Source organism: Euprymna scolopes, chromosome 10 (assembly GCF_053919585.1).
Source record: "Euprymna scolopes isolate OS-2025 chromosome 10, ASM5391958v1, whole genome shotgun sequence".
In the NCBI taxonomy this organism is placed as follows: domain Eukaryota; kingdom Metazoa; phylum Mollusca; class Cephalopoda; order Sepiida; family Sepiolidae; genus Euprymna; species Euprymna scolopes.
In genome coordinates this window covers 156,471,725-156,497,174 of record NC_136491.1, presented here as the reverse complement: position 1 = coordinate 156,497,174, position 25,450 = coordinate 156,471,725, and the positions used below count along the sequence as shown (strand labels likewise).

The window sequence follows — 25,450 nt, the reverse complement described above, 5'->3', positions numbered from 1 at the left end:
TTTGAAATAAAAAAAATGAGGAAACTAATAAGAAATCAACATTTTTAGCAAAATGGTAAGAGAACTAAGCAGAAATAACACAGAACAAAATTGTTCAAAATTATTTCTTGATATTTAACAGTATTTTTGATTATTTTAAGCGTTTGATCAAATTTGACCACAAAAATATATTTACTGACAAAACATTGCAATATTAAAAATTCAACTAAAGTTCAATATTAAAGGCAAAATAATTTTACAGTAACATTTAAATAACAAGTTGAATTTGTTTGATTGGTTTAAAATGTCTGACTCGAACCAGTGATGATGATAACAACTCACCCAATCGTAAGCTTCCCTGTCAGGCTCTTTCGCTTTACGTAGATATTTAGTGTAGAGAGACAAGACGGCTGTGAGAGTCCTGTCAGCCAGTTCAGGCCGATGGCCATGAGGAGGTACAATATGATTCATCACAGTTGTTCGTTCAACTATAAGCTGAGTCACTTCCTGGAAAAAAAAATAAATCAATAAAAAAAAAAAAAATGCATACATATGACATGTTTTCTAAATGCTACCCAGCATTGGCTGAGGGCGTAACAAAAAAAATAAACAGAAAATGTTAAATAATGTTACGTTTCTCTTTCTCTCTTCTTCCTCAGATGAAAGATTCCTTCTTTTGTTTTATGTGAGGAATGAAAAAAAATCTTATGGGTTTTTGGAGTTTAACAGACTTGCTGACGCGTGTTAACAGCAACTGCATGACACGTATGCAAATGATCAAGCTGGTGTGCTGTTTGACGTCACAACATAGGAAGAGAAGAAAAAAAAGGGGAGAGAAAAATACACCATAAAGCGAGCACCGAAAAAGCTGCGTGTCAGCATAAGATGAACATGTCGGGAAAACAAGGTTTTGTTAAATGTTAAATTACTCTTCTTTTCATGTGGGTGAATCCATGATTCCAAATAGGGAGTACCGAATGATAATAGCCGTACTAAGAAAGGACAAAGGACATTATTATGCAGATGTAAATGATTAAGTTGAGCTTACCAATGCCAAATCATCCATGTTTTGTAGATTCGCATCTTTTACATGACGATCAAGAAAAATGACGTAGGCACTTACAAGGCTCGGGTCTGTCTCCACACGACAGGCCTGAAATATGAGAAATAAAATCATTTCATAAGAATATTTTGAAATAATAGAAATATTCAGACAATACAAAACCATATTACATCCGACCTATACCCCTCAAAGAATTAAATTGCTAAAATTTGAATATGGGATAACATTAATTAAGAGAATGCAAAGATAAATATGAATATTATGATGTTAATTGTTGAAAACAAGGTTGATCATCAGAACACAAAAAGTTAATTAATAATTGTACATATGTTCAATAGATTTCTAGAATTGGATATGTTTTTTCAGTTCCACTTAAGATTGAAAATAACTTTATAAATATTTAATATGTATGCATCAAAGTGACCTTTGTTTCTATGAAACTCCTTTGTCAATTTTTGATCTACCGACTTGAAACTTGATATAAAGAGGATTTGGACTTGTAGAACAAATTGAATTAGGCTTTTAACCAGTAGAAATAGCTGCTAAGGTATCAAAGCTGAAAAGAAAAAAATTGAAACTTGGCAGGCGTAAGTCGACTAAAAATGATATTTCTATGTATACACAAATATACATTTATACCTGTAACAACATTATTTTCAAGTTTTTGTCTACATATGGATTTAGGTCAGATGATAACGAATTAGGGTGGACAGCTATTTGTTTTGCTTTTAGTTCTAGCTGATGGCATCCAAGTCATTTTTTTTATTTTAACTTTTGAAATCACTTCTATATATTGGGTACAATATAATAATCAATAGAGTATATGCATATGAAATCTGCATGAATTAAAATATATTTTTGCATATTTTTGGACTGAGTAAATGCATGGTGGCCTGCCATTTGAGCTATCAACAGATGGTTATAAGATTTAAAATTAAACCACTTCAAGCTATGAATGAATTTGCACATGCACAAAAGTAATAGAAATAGGTTAGCAAGCTGAAATGAACATTTCAACTTGCCGACATTTCTGTACACGTCATTCATTCATCCAAACAAAGATTTTACTCATTATAAACCATCCTTGGTGTATGGTTACTATTTCCTGTTAATTTCAGTGTTATGTGACCTGTAGTTTAAAAGTTTATTGATTAAATATTTTTACAGACGCACACACACGTTTTATTTATATGTATATATATACACACACACACACACACACACATATATACAAGGGCTGTTTAAAAAATAAAGCCTCATTTTTTTAACTCCAAAAGTTGAAGAACTATGAAGACAACTGGAGGTGTATAAATAAAATAAACGACCTTTTGTGCTCGAGAATTTAATTTCTAGATAGTCATCACTATTCGCGATGCACTTTTGTCAGGAATTTATTGATGCATCTCTTTTTCTGATGCACATCCATGACAGGGGTTGTTTCGTTAGTTTTACAACATCAATATCTGCAACACATAGATGAAACTTTCAGGTCATGAATGCATAAGTTCAGTCATCATAACAATGCAATTTGCAATTCCCTCTGATCCATTCAGGTTCAATAAAAAAAATTAGGAGGCATTACTTTTGGAACACCCCTAGCATATTTTTTTATTTTTACTTACCTTACGAATTGCAAAACAAGCTTGTGACCTAAGAGAATCAAAAAGTGGCAAACTTGGGAGGTAGACTAACAGCCATTTATGTTGGGGAAGCAATCGAAGGAATTGTTCTTCTGGTTCTTCTATCTTAATCGAGTCCACGTCTGCCGGCGCCATATGCGAAGTAGACATAACCAACGATAAACCCTGAAAAATATTGCAATAAACGCAAAACATTCAGAAATCAAGTATAAAACTATAAATTACATAAACACACACATTAAAATTGTGTAACGCAGTCGCTACAGTTTAACACGGACCGAATGTTGTGTGTGGAAGTCTCGCAAGGAAAGAAATTCAATACAAGTTTTTTTTCAGTTGAAAGAAAAAGTTGTTTCCACACCAAAAAAGTTTTTAAAAGTCTGAAAGATTAACAAGTCTTGCATCTTGTTTAAAAATTCCTGTCATGTCGCCACATGGGTAAAAAGAACTGCCATGTCAACACGTGCTTAAAAGTTTCCCTCTCTGCCACACGGTTTTTTAACTCTCTTTTTTCTTCTTTCTCCAATCTCATTGTGACGTCATGCTTGCACTATGGTTTGGTCGTTTTCATACATGCCATATGGCTTCATCACAATAGCAGTACGATATACGGCATAATCAACATAACAACCTAGTTCCCATTAGATCGTTGAAGTTAAGCTCGGTCAGTAATAAAATGGGTGACCATTTTGGAATACTTGGCAATGTATGTGTGTCTGCTTATCTTGGCATCGTCTCCAGCCATCCAGGACTTCCCCTTTCCACTGGAATCAAGCAGTGTTGATTCGGGAAAAGAACAATTAGTGATTGCACAACCTTTGATTCACACTTCAGAACGTATCATCAGTCATCCGTCCAGGATGATCAGATGGTCCCTATCATTCCAGACAAACATCGCATTAGGTGTATATACACGGTGTTGCCTGGGAGTCTTTACTTTCAGCTTAGGTTTTTTTTGTTTTTCTTTTAACTCAATTACATAAATAAGGTAAGAGCCATGGGTTCTAGACCAGAGAAAGAGAATGCTGATTATGGAATGAATGCAGAGACAATGGAAGCTGACAATGTAGTATCAGCCTTATGTGCAAGCAAATGGAAAAAAAGTAGATTTAAAGCCAACTATTTCAAAGTTCATTAAAAATGTCACTGCTTATCAAATTAAATGGTTTTATTTTTATAAAGAAAATCATTTTTAAGCAATTACTGGGGATTTCTAGGGATTACAAGATAAATCTTGCAAGTTTGAATTATGGAGTTATTTCCCTTTGTTAATATTTTCAGACTGTTTTCAAAATGGCAGACAAGACGTCCGCTCTTCGGTTATTTATAAAATTTTTTATTTATTTAAAAATAAAACTACTTGATCAATTTACGCAATTTTTAGAATAAGATATTTTTTTTTTGTTATGACTACATACATCATACAGATTTTTTTTTATTTTGTTTTTAATATAATGGGAATTCTGGACAGGAATTAAAACTTCAATACATTTTTGACTTCAGTAAATTTTCTAATTATCTTTTTCTTCTATTATATAAAGGAAAATCGTGTGTGTGTGTGTGTGTGTGTGTGTGTGTGTGTGTATGTGTGTGTGCTTGTATGTCTGTTAAAAATTGTTGTCATCCGCATCTGATTGTGTAAAAACTGGTACCATCTGAAAGAGCTATGCTTTGGATACATATGTTAAAATTAGAAAAAAAAAGATTAATTCTGTGATGGTCAACTGGACCACTTTTTGGACGGGAGGGGCCATTGTTTTGCATTGCTGTTTTCGCAAGTCACGCATGCGTATCAAACTACAACTGTTGAAAAAGCTTTTTTTGCTACGTTATGAAGTAATAAGCACTTGTGGCTGTGTGGGCAATCACGTTTACCCGTAATTTTTGCCTTCTCCCCCGCTTTTGCGTTTCATGTTTGAGCCCAGCCGTCGTGGCCCCCCTTTTTTTTTCCAGCTGCATGGGCACTCCCTGTTATTTTGATTAAAAGAAAAGTTGTTTTGATTCATATATATCGGGGGCTGGGGCCCAGTGCACGGGCAAATACTCGATATCTGAAGTATAGCTTCTCTTTGTAACCCTTCTGCCAAAATATCTGGTGGATTGTCACATACTTCTTTTTCTTTTTTAGGTGATTACATTTTCGTGTTTTTATCCGTTCTTTTATTTTTTTAAATTGTTTTGGAGATGACGATCGAGTTGACATAAAATAATGAAAAACTACTCAATTTCCTTAGTATAGCAGCTGTGTCCAAACGGAACTTCATTTTGACCCGGGCAATGCCAGGTACCCATGCTAGTAGTAAATAAAAAAAGTATTATTATTTGAATTCTTCCGATTACTGTTCTCATCTTAAATGTTATTCTCACAATTTCTCAGTTGATGTAACCTCTGACCTTCTTCACGTGTATCTTGTTTAACTCAGAAATCTGTACGAAATTTCAAACAGAACCCTTTATTTAATCCATGGAGGTAGCATATTCTCATTCTGTCAGCCATGAGTGGGTGAAAGTCTTAAGTAATTTGTAATTGTATTTTCAATATCGCCTGCACTGAAGATAAAACTTTTTAAGCTTCAGAAGAGTGTTACTTTAGAACTAATTTTTGCTTAGTACTGTTGTGTTGTTTACGAGGGTAAATCAAAAAGTTTTAAGACAAGTGATATAAATTCAATCTAAATGAAAATAGAGCAACAAAACAAGGTTTAATTGCACTACTGATTACTTAACAACAAATTTGACAAGTTACAGCATTCTAAATCTTTTATTCTTTTTTTTTCAGATAATATTTTATAATATTAACTTTTTGACAGTCCAAAATGAGCCAATTTGAAGTTCGTGCAAACATTAAATTTCTAACAAAACTGGAATGGAAACCGACGGAAATCATTAAAGCTCTACAAAATGTTTATGGAGACTCGTCACCTTCTAGAGCTGTTGTTTATCGTTGGATCAGACGATTCAAGGATGGTAGGAATGATCTTCAAGATGACCAAAGAGAAGGTAGGCCTTCAACATCAAAAAATGCTCAAAACATAGAGCTTGTCAGGAATCTTGTTGAAGAAGATCGGAGAATAACAGTGAATGAGATTGCTAAGGAGCTTGACATTTCATTTGGGTCAACCTTTTCAATTCTGAAAGAAGATCTTGGTCTGAGTAAGCTTTCTGCTCGTTGGGTGCCTAAAGCGTTGCAGCAGAATCAGTTGAATCTGAGATCAGATCTTTCATTGGCCCTTCTGACTAGAATTGAAGCAAATGAGGCAAACTTTTTTGAACGGGTCATAACCGGTGATGAAACATGGATTTACCTGTACGATCCTGAAAGCAAAGTTCAGTCCTAAACAATGGTTACCAAGAGGATCAGCAGGCCCTATCAAGTTCAAAGCAGAAAGGTCAGCTCAAAAAATAATGGCAACTGTTTTTTGGGATAAAGATGGAATCGTTTTATTAGATTTTCTTGAAGGACAGAAAACTATCACCGCAAGCTATTACGAAGGAGTTTTGAGAAAGCTGAAGACTTCATTGGCTAAGAAACGATGAGGAAAGCTCCATCGTCAAATTCTGTTCCATCATGACAACGCTCCAGCACACACGGCCAAGACTGTAAGAACAATTTTACGCGAGTTTCACTGGGAAATCCTTTCACACCCTCCCTATAGTCCTGATTTAGCGCCTAGTGATTTCTTCCTATTTCCAAAACTGAAGGAACATTTGAAAGGAATAAGATTTCAATCCATAAATGAAGCAAAGAAAGAGGTTGTGACCTGGTTCACTAGACAAGTTCCAGAATTTAATGAAAAAGGAATTTATCGATGGAAACATCGCTTACAGAAGTGTATTGAGTTAGGCGGATCGTATGTAGAAAAATAAAGTTTTCAACTTCCATAAATAAAGTTTTTCTTCAATTTGTCTCAGAACTTTTTGATTTACCCTCGTATATAATTTTTTAGTTTGCACTTTCAAATGCTTGTTAAAATCATATATACACCTGATAATTCTTTTGTCGTTATTCTTAATATCAACACAGAGACGAATTTATCAACATAAGTTATATTTACAATTAAGCTTTTTGTTCATTGACAAAGAGAGAGAGAGAGAGAGAGATTAGTTGTAAGGGGTTTATTGATATGTGGCTTCACAATGGAAAGGTGTGAAGATGTCAATCATGTTTGCCGCTATGTTTGGTGTTTTCTGTTTATTTTTTTGTTCTCATCTATTTTGCATTGTGCAATTCATAATGTCTGACCTTGGAATGTAAACATTTCTTTGTTTTCATGATAAATACAATGTTGGTCATTTTTATGGGACACAAAAATGTAGATCAACTCCACCGGAATGTGTGTGTGCACACCTCTGCTTTTAAATTGCCACGTCTTCATATCCAACAGTAATTTATCCATTATGCCATAGGTCCGACAAATTATTAATCTTCATCTCAAAAATTCAGAAACATAAAAAAATGGTCAAAAATTATAAAATTAATAATGAATAAAACATACCTTGATTGCCAAGCCTCGGCTTGATGCTTGGTTGGAGGAAAGTCTTTTGAAAAAATAATCTAAAACTTCAAAGGTTGTTCCTGTATCACTTGATGGACTGTGAACCAACATTTGGAGTTTGGCTAATAACTGATCTTGTTTCTTCATTTTCTGCGTAAAGACAATAAAAACAAGAAAAACAGTTGGAATAGATATAAACAGATCAGACATTTTTGACAAAATGATATAATCATTAACAACATAAAAAAATGAAAAGTTAAATTTTTTCCAATTTTCATTGAAGATGTCCATATTCTACTAAAGTCTATAGAACGGCACAAATCAACTTCATGTATTCTATACCTTGACAAAAAAACAATTTTAGATTTAAGCATTTTTAATTTAATAGAAAAATTAAATGTGTATTTAAAATGAATGAAAACGTTTTTTTTTTTTTTTACACGGTGGTCACCACTTATCAAGGCCCGGAAGCCACTCAGGGATAAGGGTTATTGCAAGTACAGTACGTTAGTGTGGAGATTTAATGAAGTGTTTACTTAAGAGGGCGGTTCATTAGGAATTTGTTAACGTTGGACTTGAAGACATCCAAGTTGTAGTGAGGTGGGAAGCAGGTAGACGGAACAGAGTTCCATAGGCGTGCAGTTCTAAGAAAGAAGCTTTGTTCATGGAATCCATGTTTTGATTTAGGCACAGATAAAGAGTGGGGGAAATTTTTCACAGTGGATTCAGCTAGACGGGTGTTTTTCGTAAAAGATTGTCGTATATGTAAATTTGGTGTCGATCCTCTACAAGAGCCAAAGACGTTCTAAAATGGAGTACTGTTGCGATATCTGGGGAGGAACTGCTAAGAGTAACTTTTCCTACTATAACAACCTGCAAAACAGCCTTCAAAATCTAGTGAGGGAAGACCTTTTCATCTCCCTACTTCCTTTCTCACGGAAGAAACGTCAATCTATCTCTGCTCTATCACTACTTTTATGCTCGGTGCTCGACTGAGCTTCAGACTATGGTGCCCTCTCTATAAAACATTCACAATTTAGTCTTGCTAAAACAACCGCCAATACTTTCCTTCTTTTTCTATCTGTGATTAAATCTAAACAAAAACTTCCCTGAGCAAATTTTGTTTTCTAAAACTGTGGGACATAATATTGTAGAGCTGCAAATATCATGTCCAACACATACTATTTTCTTTTTAAATATACAAACAATTTAGAAACCCAATCAAATTTGTTATGTGTAGATTTTTTTTAATTACAAAATGCAATAAAACAAACTATTGGCAAAAAAAAATTGTTTTTTATTTAAAAAATTTAATATAAAAAAAGAAACAAAAGTGAAATCATTTATGATAACCCTTTCATCTTATTCGTTCTATCATCTGCGAATCCAAATAAAATGAACAAAAAACCTGTTTTTTCTTGTGTTTTTCAGCTCTAGCATCCTCATCATCTTCATCGTCTTTGTTGCCATCTTGTGGATCATGAAGAAGAAATTCACAAAGACACTGAACAGGCAGAACGTCGAGTGAACCTTCATTTGATTCAACCAACTCGGCTAACCATGGCATCGACTGCGTGGTTCCCTAGTAAAGAAATAAAAAGAAAAATAACATTTTTTCTCTCAAAATAGCAATTCATCTTGAATGATGCAATTAATATTCTTTCTTTTCCTCTCAAACTTGCAGAATTAAACATTCACTTTTTGTTTTGCTTCACGGCATATCAACTCTTTTCAGGTTATTTAATGCTGAAGCGGGTCATTTTAGTAAAAGTTTCTATTTTTCAAGTTTTTTATATCTTCAAATATTTATCGTTTTGTAGAGGATAATTGTTGTTTTGTTTTTGGCTGTGCAGAACATGATTGAATTTTTCAAAGGGATTAAAAAAAATAATAACATTAATGTTTTGTGCATTTTACGCCAGGAAGCTGGTATGGTTTCAAAATAATTAAGTTTGGCTCCTGAACTCTTGAACTAGGCAACATGATCTTAAAATTGTATCTTTATTAACAGATAACTTGTACGCGAGATAAACAAGATTTGTTGACCATTGATATTAAGAGTTTTTATTATCATGCAAAATCACACTATATATTTATATATATATATATATATATATATATATATATATATATATATATATATATTTTTGACCTGTAAATTCACCCTTGTTCGTTTGTTCGCTCTTTTCTCAATAACTACGCCTTGGAATTTTTTGAAATTTTGCACTTGATATGAGTAAAAAAGTAACAGAACGGATTTTCTGGGAAAACTCAAATTTACATATGTTAAGGCCTAAAACTGCACCGTTCGTTCATTTTTCATTTTCACCATGAAAATTGTGTAAATTCCCAACATTTGAACAAATTTTGATCATTTTAAAATCGTTTGTAGGAGTTCTCGGCTTTGCTTAGCCCATGCACCCCTTTCACCATTTGTAAGACTGTCACCCCCCCCCATTTCCTGTCCTTTGCAAGATTGCCTATCTCAAAAAATTCACTGTAAATTGTACATCTCTCTTCTTCCCAAGTAATTTTTTTAATCCAAAAACTCATCTTGACAATCATCAGGAACTTTTTCGACTAACAATTTTAATGAATTTCTGACTAAATCCAACTCATCATCACCAAGTTCAGGGAAATATCATCTGAATTCATTTTCAAGTGCAGTCAAATGGTGCAAAATTTCATTTTTTGCAAATTGTGGAAGCATCTTGTCTTCACCACAAACATTAAGAATGGACGACAGTTTCTCATCTAACAAACAGCTGTAAATCACAGGATCTATTTAGGTTGGATGATCTTCACAAGAAAAAAAAATAAAACCCAGAAAAAAAACAAACTTACTTTTAAACACATGCAAAAAGTAAATCTAACACATGTCATTTCTGTAGTTTTATCGGACTTCGATGTGCCACATCATACGCTTCATTACTGATCATAAACTATCTGATTATAGAATTGCGGAAACTCACTGGCATCTCATGATTATCCTCCGTCATCAAATGTAAAGTCCGGAGATTGTTTGGTCATATTAAGTGTTTCAGTGGATACAAAATATACAAGATATGTGATAAAGGCATAATACAACAAAGGCAATCGGAAGGTAGACTAAAAGAAAAGAAATGTAATGTGAATAAACATCTCACTGCTCAATTATCCACATTTTCCTGTTAGACACAATCTAAGTAACAATAAGCTTTGTTTGGGGTGAAAAAGCATTAAAATAAAAAATAAAATATGTAGAAAGCCATTCTTAATACACCAGCTGCTTACATATCAATTTTCTTTCATTAATAACCTAAAGTGATCAGGAAACAAAGCCACTTTATTAATTGAATTTCATTCCGTCTGCGTTTACAAAGGTCATTAAATAATGAACCAAAATTTGATATAACTCGTCATTAAGATGGATATTTCTTTCAAATCAAATTATTCTAGCCACTATAAAAAAAAAACGATATCGTGCATACAAATTCTCATTGCTGCATCTCACATATGCATTCTTGCTAAAAACGTAACTGACCTGTCTCTGAATAATGTCCAGCAAAAAGTCTGGGTTACGGCTTCGGCACAACATCTGACCGATCCGTAAAGACTGATTTAATGTCTTTAACTGTTCTATCACAGCTTCGGGTGGTTTTCGCATTGGCCCTCTGAAAATGACAGAAATAAAATGATATTCTGAAAATGACAGAAACAAAACGATATTCTGAAAATGACAGAAACAAAACGATATTCGACTCATGATAAAACTGTTTAAAAACAATTCTACTTTATAGGACATTTTTTTAAATAGAAAAAGTTTGGTCACATTTTTTTAAATATTATTTTTCAAGGTTAATTTGGAAATTTTAGAAAACCAAATCATGTTATAAAATTTTTTTTTTTAATATAAAATCATGTTAAATTATGTTAATGTTAAATAAATAAATTCATCAAAACTCGACACATTTTTAAATTATAAATCCTTGCACCTTAATTGCAGATTAAAACACAGTTTTCATTTACAGGCTGTCTAACCTGTTTCATTTGTTATAGGAAAGCAAACATTTAAAACTTAACTTATTGAAAAGAAAAAAAGAAACATGACAGAACAAATTATTTCAAACTTTCATGTCTCTGCTGAGAAATGCAGAGTTTTTTTTTTTGAGTTTGTTTAGAAAATATACACACTTTTCATTTTATCGTAAACATTTTCCTTATAGATTGACTGCATTTTTCAGACGGCTTATGTAAAAAACTGAAAGGAGCCAAAATGTTGAGTCAATAAAATCACAGTAGCTAATTTAATTTTAAAAATTATTTATTTGCTATCATTGGTGCATCATAAAAAACTAAACATTTTGATTTGGACAAAAAAATCATGAAAAGAAATTATTAAAAATATATGGTTTTCATTTTTCAATTATTTTTTCATTAAATTATTTATGTAATAATAAAAAATATTTTTCATCAAAAAATTAACCAGCAAAAGTGTAAATAAAATCAAAACTTTTGTTCAAAATCTTCTTGCGTTTAACGTAAACTGCTCAGAAAATTCCAACAATAACATGGTCCTTATTCTGCAGAAATATCTGTAAGGGGTTCAAATGTTTATATGTACAGGATGCAGTCCTAAACAAATTAACCAATCATTATAGATTTTTAAAGAGAGACGCTAGATGTAAGGGGTTAAAATGTGGGCTATATTCAGTTTAATATATTTTATGCAAAGTATATTAATATGGGCACAACTTCCATTTAAAAATTCAAATATTTCAGATTTGCATTGAATTTGATCCATAGACCTCAAAATACCAATTAAGTTAAATTCCTTAAATTTCCATTTTTTCTCAAGATCCCTTGAGCATAAGCCTTAAATATTATCTAGAATCAAAGTCATGTAATGGTTATTGATCAAAATTAGTATAAGGATTCTAGACATAAGAATTAGGTTCAATATAGCTTGATTTTAATCTTCATATAGAGCCATAGCAGCAGTACCAAAGCTGTTCTTTTCAGAGAATTAATCTTACTCAATCTAGGACGAATATTATTCTAGTTTTTTTTTGTTTTTTTAATTACATTTTCACCCCAAACAAGGCACATTGCCACTTTGATGTAGGGGGTTACTATCAGGGACATAAGTTACAGGGGTACTATGTAGGGAGTTGGCCAGCAAGATGTCATTTCATGAATTTCTGCATACCGTACAGTTGGGGAAGCAGGGACCCAGAAGGGAATTCCAAAGTCTAGTGGTTCTGGGGAAGAAACTACTGGAATGGAAGGCTCTCTTACATCTAGGGATCTCTACTGTGAAGTGGTAGGATTTAGCTGCTTGTCAGGTTTGTCGGGGGTATTTATGTTGAGAGGGTACAGATGACAGCTTAGGTGCCAGTTCAGGGCCTATCAGGTTGGCGACTCTCTTTTGAGCCTTGTCTAGGAGCGAGAGACTAGTAGTAGATGTACCAGCCCAAACAACAATACTCCATGCATGGGTGAATGGTGGCCTTATAGAGGTATAGGATACTTTCAGGCGTTAGTAGCTTTTTAGCATGGTAGAGAGAACCTACCTTCTTCGCAGCTGTCCTGGCAATACTCTCAATGTAATTGTTCCAACTCATGTTTACTGTGAATGTTAGGCCGAGGAGTTTAAAAAAAATGTACTTTCAGACAAAGAGTCTTTGGCTATTGCTATTGGTGGTAGAGAAAGTTTCTTGTAATTATTGAAGGAAACAAGTTTAGTCTTGACAGCATTGAATGTGACCATCCATTTTTGTCCCCATTCCACTACAGATCGGAGGTCATCCTCTAGTGTTTCTGCCATTTCTTTAGATATGTGTTCATTTGTTTTCCTGTCATGCCTGTTATAGAGTGTGGTGTCATGCGGTTTGGAATACAATATTTTCATTTTGTCATGTTTGCATATTTTTTTGGTTTTTTCATATAATGAGAATTCTGGACAAGAACTAAAAAGATTAATGAAAAAGTTTTTTTACCTGCAAAAAAAAATTGTCCAGAATAGAAAAGTCAGAAGAGATTACAAATATAAAAACCAATATGAGGAATACAGTTTGAGACCTGTCAATGTCTTGTCTTTGTATTTACATTCAAAATATCAAAAAAAATTCTATAAAAGTTTGTAAAAAAATGCAAATTAAAATTTGCTGAAAATAAATAAAATAAATCCATTTTGGAATGTTTTCCCAACTAGAACTCGTATGAACACAAGTGTTTCCCAATTTGGAGTTAAAAGTGTAGAGAAACAAAAACTTACGAAACCTCCATCGATGTTAATTGAGTCAAGAGAAGACTGTTGGCTTCGGTGATGGTCACTTTGCTCGTTGCAGCTGCCAAGTGAGATTCAAATTCCAAAATGGAATGCCTCTCCTTTTCATAAATCTGAAGAAAAACAGAATAAAGAAATCAAGTTCACACAATTGAAAGACACAAACAAGAAAATCCAAAACAAACATTTCATAAAACTTCTTATGTTCAAAAAGAAATTTGGTACTTGTACAGTTTAATCGACATTAAAAAATGAAAATATTGAAAAAAAAGTTTATATTGTACGTATTGGTTTTGAACTGAAGATCTCTGAAAAAAAAAATTTCACTTGATTTGATGGAGTAGTTTTTTTTTTACAGCAGAAAAACACATTTTTATGACAACACGTTGAAGATAGACATTTTTGAATTTTTTAAATTTTTGTTTGGATTTTTAGAAACGCCACGGGGAGATAACTCAATTTAAAGCGCCAAAACCCCCTCCCCATTTTTAATACTAGCTTTTCTTCCTAAAAATCAAACCTTTTGCTCAGTATCATAAATTGTTTTTTCGCTGTAGAAAAAAAATTTTTAAATAAAAAAAACTTGATGAAATTAAGTGAAATTTTTTCAGAGAACTTCATTCCATAATGGATACATACAATTTAAACTTTTTTTCGACATTTTCATTTTTTAATGTCGATTAAACTGTACAAGTACCAGAAAACTTTATATAACATAATACTAGTTCTATCTGGTGTTGTTTACCAATTTTTATACCTTCATCCCCTCTCCTCACGGAACTAAGCAGCTTCAATTTTGCCAAATAATCTAAAGAAAAGCAATAGACTAAATTTTGTGTTCTAAATAAATTGACAGCTTCTTTTCACTGACACCGTAATTTGCATCACTTCTTAACTTCACTGTTTTCTTCAATTCAAATATGTCACAACTCAAGTAGCATGTGTGTATAGATTACCTTTCTCAAAAACCGACCCTTCCCTCTCTTCTTCAAATAGCTTACTTATGTATGGCCTAAGATCATCTAATCTGGATGTGATCGGCAAGAATTCACATTAGTTTGCGTGACCATTGAAGATAGTATCAACTGCGCATCATTATTTTTTTTGTTATACATCAGCCAAACCCTACACGATGCGCGTGGACATTTTTGAGGCAAGTAATTTTTGCACTCAAAACAATGTCATCTACACGTTTACATGATGTAAAGAAACTAGTAAATCAAAAAAATCCCAAACAAACATTTCGTAAAATTACCGTCATCTTTCATTATGTAACACTAGCTCTATCTGCCGTTGTTAAGGAGTTTTTATATCTTCACCTTTCTTTTTTTTTTTTTTTTTTTTAATTAAGCAGTTTTTTTTGTTTTTTTTACCAAAATATTTTCTTTTTAAATAAGAATTTGAAAGGTAAATTCTTATGTTATCATTTGGTCATGAAATTATTTATTTCATCAAATGTGTATAAAACCTAACTAATTTTAAAATTATAGCGATATAAGGACCAATCAAAATGCAGATGTTTTTATAAATAAACATATTTAATTATTTGAATTTTCAACCCATATAAGAGTATTCATCAGGAAGATACAACCGTTTTTTTTTTCTTTTTATGCCATGTAAAAAGAAAAAAAAATATTTTCTGTATTTTCGTGATAAAAACTTTATGAGTCGAAAATTAGTTTATTTTTAAACTATCTGAATTTTGATTGGCAAAAATGTTCGACTATGACATTTTTTTTTTAGTTCTTGATGTTCAATACTAAAATGTTTGGTCTTTCATAAAACTCACCTGTTTTTCTTGATTTCTTATGTCATCAATCACTTTTTCATCAGTTGCTGTTGTTGGTGGAGGGAATTTGTAATTGCTGAAATATAAAAAAAATGAAAAAAAATAATTTCAAATATTATCAGCATTAACATATACACACTATATATATATATATATATATATATATATATATATATATGTGTGTGTGAATACATAGTGACTAGGAATCCAACAAAAGAGGAAAGTTTTGTGCTGTAAAATAGAATGGATTCTTTGTAGCAGTTTGATCAGTAAGGGACTCAATCATGAAGAGGTAGTATTTTGCTAGTTGTTGGGTTAGTCAGGGACATTTATGTAAACAGAGCACAAGTGCTATGAGTTCATCAGAGCATATTCCATTAAAATACTTCAAAGTATTTTAATGTGTATTATTTGTAATGTTTAGTATTTTTTTTGTTTTTTTCACTTGCAAATTGGAGCATAAGAGTAAAGTACAACTGTACTGTGACGATGCAGCATATTTTTTTGCAGACATGTAGATCTACTAACCTGTCTACTCTGAAATCTTACTACAGATTATATATAAAAAGAAATATTTATTTCAACTCTGGTTTCATCTTTTATTCATAAGTTCAACAAGATACACCCGAAGAAGGTCGAAGGTTACATCAATCAAAACTGTGAAAATGATACTCAAGATGAGAATAGTAATACAAATAATACGAGATACATCTATGTTCAGATAGAGTAACACGAGTCATTTTTTTTTTTTTTTTTTTTTTACATGGAGGTCGCCTACTGTTTTCATTCTGCTTGCGTCACATTAGTGATCACAGAAGACATGAGCAGTGACTTAGAAGTATAAAAATATAAAACCATGTAAACTCACAAATTCTGACACGTTCTGTAGAGATCAGTTGTATTCTGAGTATGTGTGTCATACCATCGCAGAAAAGAACCCTCCAAATGCTAACGTTCAGATCTTAGTTAAGTTTCAGTGAACAACAAAGACTCAGCTGAGATAATCTGGCTGTCTAAGTCATCATTATTGTTCCATTGAAGTCAGCTCATCTCGAGTCTGCTAAAGCTCTGCTTGGTTTGTCCAGAGTCACAAACTGTCGCCAACTGAAAACTGTGCCTAGACTAACTCTGACTCTTAAATTTATTAAAAACAGAAATCCTAAGCCCAGTCTTCTGTCTAAGAGTGACGTATAGGTGGAAAATGACTCACACTCTCAGCCACTCCACACTAACCACCCATCCTATTTCTGACTGGCTTTTTTTGGTGAATCTTCATTTCTAGCAACTGTCATTTCTTTTTTTTTTTTCTTTTACTCCTAACAACCTTTGCCTTTTTTTTTCATAGAATTATTTCCTAACACTCTGGGGGTCTATAGTATCACACATATACTAATATCTTAAATCTGGATAATTGTCTTTGTGCATTCATTTTTATTATATACTAGCAGTTCAGCCTCATTTGCTTGGACCCTATGTACTGTTCATAACTTTATGTGGATATGTATATATATATTAAAAAGTTTGACTTATGTCCAGGTAACCTACATCTAAAATTTCAAGTGTTTAGACCCAAAATTGGTGGAGGAGTTTGGTAGAGTCTACAAAGGTCAACTCTTTCAACTTTGACCTCTTGGCAGCCAAATTTTTTGCCCAAAAACTGATTAAAAAGCTGCATGTCTGAATACGTTTTATATAAAATTTCAAATCTTTACACCCAAAATTGACTGAATAGTCTGCTAGAGACTGCAAAGGTAAAATCTTTTGAACTTTGACCCCTTGGCAGCCAAATTTTTGGCCAAAAACCAATTAAAAAGCTTGCCATATGTCTGAATACACTTTGTGTAAAATTTCAACTATTTAGACCAAAAATTGGCTGAGTAATTTGGTAGAGACTGCAGAGGTCAAATTTTGTTTAACTTTGACCCCTCAACATTTATTGTTTTCAGCTTAAATCAAATTAAAAGGTTTGATTCATGTCCAACTAACATACATCTAAAATTTCAAGATTGGCAGAGGAGTTTGGTAGTTTTCATAGTCAAATCATTGAACTTTGACCCCCTTAACAGCCAAATTTCTGGCCGAAAACTGATGTAAAAGACTTTCCCAAATCTCAACACCCCTTATATCAAGTCTTGAGTCTGTAGACCGAAAATTGACAGAGCATTTTGGTAAGGAAATGTACACACAGACACACACATACAATTTCACTTTTATAGATATATAGACATGCACATTTGAATTTCTGACGCATATTCTTCTTTTTATCTGTTTAACAAGAGTTTAAATTATATTTAAGCTAAAATAACCAGATAAAACCCTCAATTAGTACAAGGGGTAACTACTCGGTTATTTGTTTCAAAATTTTACAATGTCATCAAACAAATGAATCATAAGAAACGTAATAAAAGATACATTAAAATGAAAAGAAAAAAATGAATTTTTGAAAATAAAAAATTTTTCATTAAAAACCAAAACGGAAATTTTCAAGCTTTCAACTTACTTTGTCATCACCATTTCCATCAAACATTTTAAGATTGGATAATTTTCCCAAGCTGTGGGACCTGAAAAAAAAAAAATATTAAAATATGAACAGTTTATACAAAACTGATTTGAATAAATAAAGAAATAAAAATTATTTTTGTCTAAAAAAAAAAAAAAAAAAAAAAATCGATACAATGTACATACTTGTGACTGAAAAAAAAATTGTAAATCAAAAATCATGTAAATTGATCAAGTAGTTTTATTTTTATAAAGAAAATTATTTTTAAGCAAATTTATATTTTCCAATGCCCCCCCCCAATGGCTTTTTAGAATCTCACAAATTTAAATGATTTGAAGTTATCTCCCTTCTTCCTTCACCGTTATCAAGATAGCATTGCAAAGTTGGAGTTTAAAGTTTAGTGATAACTTTTTCCATTTGTGATGCAGAAGTTGTTCATTAACGTCAATGCATCAACTGAATGAAAATGTACAAGGAATTCCAAAACAAATTGGGAGTCGGCAGTTCCGTATAGTTTGTCTTTCTTTCGTTTTTTTTTTTTTTAAAGATTACTGCACAGAGCCATAAATATGGAATCAGAGATAAATCTAAATTTAAAAATAGATCCATAGAACTCATAAGTTTATGTATATATAAATATATGTATTATATATGTATATATAAATATATGTATTATATATGTATATATAAATATTAGATCATGAAAATAAACTAATAGATGGAATAGGAATCATTTGTTTATTATGCAATTTCAGGAGGCATTTTAAACAATCTATTTGATTACAATACACACTTATTATGCTTCTCAACCCAATGTTGTACAAAGGGCAAGTGAAGTTCTTTATCTCTCTCTCACAATGTGATGTGACACAAGAGTCAGAAAGTAGGATTTGAAATTACAGCGTTCTAAAGAGCGCTTTGGCCTGCAAAAAGTGAATGGACAGGCCTGTAGGGGCACTTCTGGCGATTAGCAATAAACTAATCTTGTCTCAAAAGGAAAAGGCGAAGCCTGGGAGAATGGACCTTCTAGAATTATACAGAACCAAAGACATACCTCAGTTTCAACAGGGAACAAACCATTTTAACAACGGCCGATATTCTGTAAAATGATTAGATTAAAGATTGCTTCATTCATGTAGAGATGTTGCTTAGATAAAAATACTCATCAGCATCACCTGAGGAGGCTGGCATCAGGAAAGACATTCGGCCTATAAAAATTCTTGCCTTACTTAATTATAAAATGTCCCCATCTAACACATACCAGCATATAAAAAAGGGCATTAAACCGAATATAGTGAGGATGATGACCTCTCAGTAGTTCACATTTCTAAACAGTATTTTCAGCTTTTTTAAAAAATTTTATTCAACAGCGTGAATCCATATTAATTCTTCAATGGAAAAGATGGTGCTAGTTCATAACTGTAATTGCACCCTCACCCAGAAAAGAAAATACAGAAAAATCTATGCTGTACATGCCTGTAATTACATGAAAAGATCATATTCCAAAAATTATGTAAATTGATCAAGTAGTTGATTTTTATAAAGAAAATCATTTTTAAATGATTTAAAGCAATTAATGGGAAATCATAGGCATTACAAGGCTGATCTCAATAGTTTCAATTATTGTTGAATTATCTCCCTTTTGTTTCTTCAAGATGATGGCACAAAACAATTGTTCTCTTACTCATAAAATTTAATTTACTCGATTTAAAATGAAACTACTTGATCAATTTATGTGATTTTTGGAATATGAAATCTCCATTCCATCCTGGGTATGTACATCATAAATTTTTTTTTTAATTTTTTTATTTTTTAACATAGGAGGAATTCTGGACAAAAACCAAAACATCTTTATGATGCATATATCTGTGATGGAAAGAAAATATCGTATACCAAAAACCACATTAATTGATCAAGTAGTTTTATTTTTATAAAGAAAATCATTTTTAAGCAAATTTGAGTTTTTCTAAGCCACACCCCATGTTAATTATGGCTTTCTAAAATTTTGCCAAAGTTTGAATTATTTTAAGTTAATCTCCCTTGTCCTACAAAATAACATTGATAGATCATTGGTAGTCAATTAGCCATAAATTTTTTTTTTAAAAGAAACTACTTGATTAATTTACTTTATTTTTGGAGTATGTTGTTCATACAGATTTTTCTTTATTTTTAGTGTTTTTGTTTTTTCATTGGCAATTTACTAACTTGCATCAAAAAGAATTTTGATGCTTGTGTAGTATAATCGAATTTCAAATAAATGCAATTCAATTAAAAACATTATCACGTATGTGTCATGTCGAAATTAGTATAAATTCAAAAACTAACAAAAATGATTCAATAGAAAAATAATTACAAGTAAAAATAAAAATTTATCAAATTATCAAGTTTTATCGTTTGTTTTAATGTGTAATTCTGTATGGCAAACTGACTTATCTCCCCTGCTTTCCTTGAAATCTGCCATTTAAAAAATAGAAAATCTCAGACAGCTAGTGTCTATTTTTTGTGTAAAAAATAAATCTAGCACATCTCTACCAGATCGTTCTTTGGAATTTTTAGAATTTACAAAAATTTCAACATGGCATGTAAGTAAATGATAGGGCTTTTTGCTTGAAATACATTTGTTTGAAATCTCACTATACTGCACAAGCAGCAGATTTCTCATTAAGACAATAATTGTTTAGGGAGAGAAGAAAATAGATTTAGTTGAAGGAGGAAGGGAGGGCATGGCTATAGGAAGTGCATGAGAAATAGTTTCAGAATTTGCGCTTACCAAATGTACTTGAGTTAAAAGCAACAATGATGAGTAACATGATCCACGATTTCCAATAGAGAGACGAAATCGCCAAAGTTGGAGGAGTATATCTGAAAAACATAATTGAATGCAAATCATCTGACGCTTTCGTTAACGGTAAAAACAATTATAGAACAATGTTTCATCCTAATAGACAATCAGTTTTTGCTTCTGAATTTCTCTCCTCTGTAAAACTGAAAAATGAACCCAGATTCTTTCCAGCCTGTTTTTAATTTTTTCTGATTTAAACTTGTATGTTACATTTTTGAAATTTTTGAGATGAGGATGAATTTTTCATAAGTGACATTGTGGATAAAGTACTTGGTAAAATTCAGTTATAAAGTTACTCTTCTGAAGGCTGAAGGTTCAATCCTCAGTGCAGGCGATGGTCAAAATACACTTGCAAATTACTTGGCCAAAAACGTGGTGAAACGACAACTATGGATGGCAGTAATTGCTGAGAATGCAGTTAGGAGATTCAGAGTTCCTATCAGTCGCGGTTACCACCTGATGAAGGCCAGAGAATAGTTGTCCGAAACGTTGTGAAACAACATCTAAGAAGGATGAGAATAATAGTTCGCAATAAATAAATTAATAATTTTCTGATTTAAAATCAATGTAATGATTCTTAACAGCAACAACAGACGCTGGCTCTTCAAAACCAATCAGGCAACTGACAATTTGCTGAAGTGCAAACTTGGTGATGAGACAGCAAAATTCACAACTAACTAATCCTCTGCTTCCGTATCTTAAAAGGATGCATGTTAGGCAGCAACAGTAATAGGGAGACGACAGTGGCTAAGTGGTTAATGACACAAACTGATAACTTAGGTGTGTCAAGTTTGAATCCAGTTCATTCTACAGAAACACTTTCACTTAGAGATGTTGGCAACCTTCATGTGGTCCCTCCTGTAAGTACCCAATGTCTTTCTAGCAATAATTCTAACTAGAAAGATATTGGGAAAACAAATGCCAACAATGATCATCCGATTTATATAAAATGAATGAATTATGCTCAACAACAATAGAGTTAAACACAAGGTCAGTTTTTAATGTGGAGAAAATCCAGCCCTTCCAAGAAAGGGGCTTTTTGGATTGAAACAGAAATAAAAATTGCCTCAGTCTAGAACTTCTCTTTCACTGACTGAGAATAGAAGAGATGTAGTATCAGAACAGATACTATGCTTTGCTCTTAACTAAATGGTCAAGAATTAATGAATATAGATTGAATGGTTGCAACTTAAAATAGTAAATTTATTTTTTTCAAACTTGGTCATTAAGTACAACAAAATTACAGTGATAGAATTGGATGAGATCACGTTTGAAAATGTTAAATTATTTAAGCTAATAAAACTTTCTTGCTTTAATAAAAACAATATTATTTTGCTTTCAAATAAAATGGTTTAGAATCATAATAAGAAACGATCTATAAAAAAAGATTTTATTTACCCAGAAGGCAGAGCAATATTTTCTGGATGATGATAAGCACAGAGGTTCATTAAAGCGCTGACAAATTCCAGTCTGGTAACACGGAGAACCTCAACACCTGAATTGAAGAAAGAAAAAACATTTAAAATAAAATTTTATAATACTTACATATCTAGTAGTTATACATTTTTATACGGCATAATCACGTTGACATACTAGTTCTTATCAGATCACCAAAGTTAAGCAACATTGAGTCTGGTCAGTACCAGATGGGAATAGAAGGTGTTCTATGTAGGAAGACGTCAACACTTCCCTTCAAGAACTGCAAAAACACAACATGTCATCTCCCCCAACAGAGATATAGATGTGACTGGGGATTGATTATGAGTTTGAGATTCCCTAAACAGTTCCTCCTTTGGGGGAAACCTAGGTTGAATGCCACTGGTTTTTTATACATTTTTAAAAAAATTTGTTTGCAAAAGTTTATTAGCTAGGTGTCACAATATCTATGGATAGGTTGATTTAATTACTTGAAATCTAAAAAATTTGAAGTGATATGTCAGTTGCGGAGTAAATTTTATTGATGAAAGAATGCAATGTAGGATCCCATGAGATAACGTAGACACTTCTGAAGATAGCCAGAGGCAAAACTTAATGATCGATATCCAGTGTTACTTTGCTACGTTAAATAAAAAAAAAATGGTTGTTTACTCTTTTTTCAGCTAAACCTCAAGGAGTACAGATATTATAAAACTGTCATGCAACATATCTTTAGCAATTTACATTCGAACGTGAATTAATCTTTTTTAAAATCATCATCATTGGTTTAACATTCATTTTACATGCTGGCATTTATTAGACAGCTTTTAAAAATTGAATTTTAAACTAACCTATCTCTGACCAGGTCTTTATTTATTACTCTTTTGCTCAAGTTCATTCTTATCACATTCTCGCATGTTTTTCTTGATCTTCCCCAGCCAACTAACCCTTCTATGTGAACTGTTATAGATCTACTAAACCAAGAGTTATTAAAAAAAAATTATTAAAAAAAAATCGTATTTGTAAAAAGAAACAATTCTTTAAATTAAATATTAAGTTTTAAAAAAATATTGACACGTTTAAGTGGGAGGGGTGTAGTAAAGACATACAAGTTACTTCATCAAAAAGGATGAGTATTCATACAGATAGTGGCACAGGTGAATCACAGTTTCAAATAAAATAACAGGAAAACTCTAATATACTAATGTATCAAGCAAAAATAGTTATTAACAAAATAATTATTTTAAAAAAATATGGAAAATTATAAACTAAAATTTTGATTAAAACTTTAAATCAGTTTTATCATTTTTTGCTGATTCACCATTGATCAGAACAGAAATCCTGTAAAGCAGGGGGAGATAAATCAGTTTTCTTACTTAACCAAGTAATAATGAATGGCAGACCAGCAAATTACGAAAACTGATTTTTTTTTAATCAATTTTTCTGTCTGGTCCTATAAAAGCATATAAGTGTATATGTGTGAATGGGCAGCTGTTGGATGATGAGCACAACATTTTATGTTTAAACAATTTGTTTTATTTCTATTATTAATCACAACAGAAGTGGCACTCGCCTTAGGCTGGTTGAACCAGCTTCTCCTGAAATATCAAATTCACAAAAAGTTTCTACACCCCATCAGGAGAGAGAAACATACAGTTATTGCAGGGTGTGAACATCCTCTTACCTACATTGTCACCCATCTGGTACTTACCAGGCTCAATGTGACTTAACTTCAATGTGTCAACGTAATTATTTCTTTTTTTATTTAGTAAAACAACCAAGAAATAACTATGAAATATTTTTTATGGATAAGACATGAATTTATCGATTAAATGCATGATAGAATTATATAAAATACATTACCGAATTGTAAATAAACCGCCAAATATAAAAAAATTATAAAATATACAAACATAAAAATATTTTTTTTTAAATATATAGACATGAAATTTTATAGAAGTATAAAAATGTACCACCAAATTCTATTCAAATTATGAAAGGAATCATAACATCAATATATTTGCCGATTATGCTAGAGTAAGAGCAATGAATTTACCATCTAAATGCATTACGGCTGCTCTCTTGATCAATTGATCAGCCAATTCAACAGCATCAGCCGAAACAAGAGATAGTTCGCGAGAAAGTCCAATCACAAGGATTCTCATCAACGTATCTTCCAAAACGGGAATATCAGATGCAATTCGTAGCAGGTGTCTGAAAATGAAGTAAAAATTTTAAAAATTAAAATTTTCATCGCTCTTCCCTGTACGTGTTGACTCACAATTTTTAAATTCATATTCAATAATAATTGTTTAATCAAATAAAAATATTTATTTCAATAACACACACAGACACACACACACATGCATATATAAATAGAAAAAACTTGAAATACGTACTAGACATTATTCTCAGGTGTTTTTTGTATCTGTACACGGATTTATCAGAAATCTTGACATGAGGATAATTCCCATTGAAAGTAAACTCTTACCAAATAAAAAAATTTTTTTTTTTAAATAGTATGCTGTCTCCTCAAGCCACCCAGCACGTCCCATAGGTTGCGGACGACGGCACCCCATTCATCAATAGAGAACAGCTTTGAATAATAAATAAAAGCTGTTGACGATGAGGAAATCATACATAAAAAATATGAAGAAAAGTAAAAACAAATACTAGCAGCTCAGCACACAAGATAAAAAAAAGGCTCTTCTACCCATTTACACACCAGGCAGGACGTAAACATTCTTGTCTTCGAAAGTGGCACTTGAACTATGACAGGACAACTAGGGTCAGCCTTGATAACAGAGGTCTCGTCCTCCTATCTCCATCATTCTTAACAAAACAAAAACAAAAAGCTTAGGAGCCGGTCATTGTCTGTAACTTAAAAGAAAGCGTTGTGGTTTTGCTATCACTATTCATTAACTTTGAAAAGTGGCGCAAAACAGCCAATCAAATTCTAGCCAAGAAAATAATAGAAACTGACTCCCTGAACAGAAAAAGAATACTCCAGTTGCCTGACTAAGATCACTTGTTTCCCAGATTGGAATATATATGACAGAAGACGAGATCACTCATACAAATGCAGCCCTAAAGGAGACAGAAAAAGAAAAGGACTACTTTCCTATCAACGAAGAAGAAACTATATGGAGACAAGAGTCTCGATGAGAGAAGAAAAATGGGCATTGTTATGAGCTATGGAATATGCTTGAACATGCAAAAAAAAGACCTAGAAGGAAATATTCTTCCACTTTGAAAAGAGATGTTCTACCCCCAAAATAAACTTGTCAGCACCACAGCAGTCTGAAGGTTTTTAATGAGGCTATGATGGACTAAATATAAACAGAAGCATCAGCTTTCATTAGAAAATATTAGAATCCACTGGAAAGCCCCATCATTGACCAATGCACCACTCCAGAAGCATTAGCTTTCATTAGAAAATATTAGAATCCACTGGAAA

The 25,450-nt window shown here is 32.2% G+C and overlaps 1 protein-coding gene across 2 annotated transcripts in view; it reads right to left on the bottom strand.

The window, feature by feature from the left end:
- LOC145286324 (integrator complex subunit 1-like) overlaps window positions 1-25,450 on the bottom strand; it is a 179,609-nt gene that overhangs the window by 98,003 nt on the left and 56,156 nt on the right. For both annotated transcript variants that reach the window (XM_080135247.1, XM_080135246.1), the window contains 12 exons: window positions 24,050-24,207; window positions 21,976-22,072; window positions 20,506-20,597; window positions 17,736-17,796; window positions 15,236-15,311; window positions 13,435-13,559; window positions 10,702-10,831; window positions 8,587-8,760; window positions 7,179-7,328; window positions 2,665-2,847; window positions 1,028-1,132; window positions 322-486 (listed from right to left, as the gene is read on the bottom strand). In XM_080135247.1, coding sequence (XP_079991373.1) covers window positions 322-486; window positions 1,028-1,132; window positions 2,665-2,847; window positions 7,179-7,328; window positions 8,587-8,760; window positions 10,702-10,831; window positions 13,435-13,559; window positions 15,236-15,311; window positions 17,736-17,796; window positions 20,506-20,597; window positions 21,976-22,072; window positions 24,050-24,207 — 1,516 coding nt within the window. The remainder of the gene's footprint in view (window positions 1-321; window positions 487-1,027; window positions 1,133-2,664; window positions 2,848-7,178; window positions 7,329-8,586; window positions 8,761-10,701; window positions 10,832-13,434; window positions 13,560-15,235; window positions 15,312-17,735; window positions 17,797-20,505; window positions 20,598-21,975; window positions 22,073-24,049; window positions 24,208-25,450) is intronic.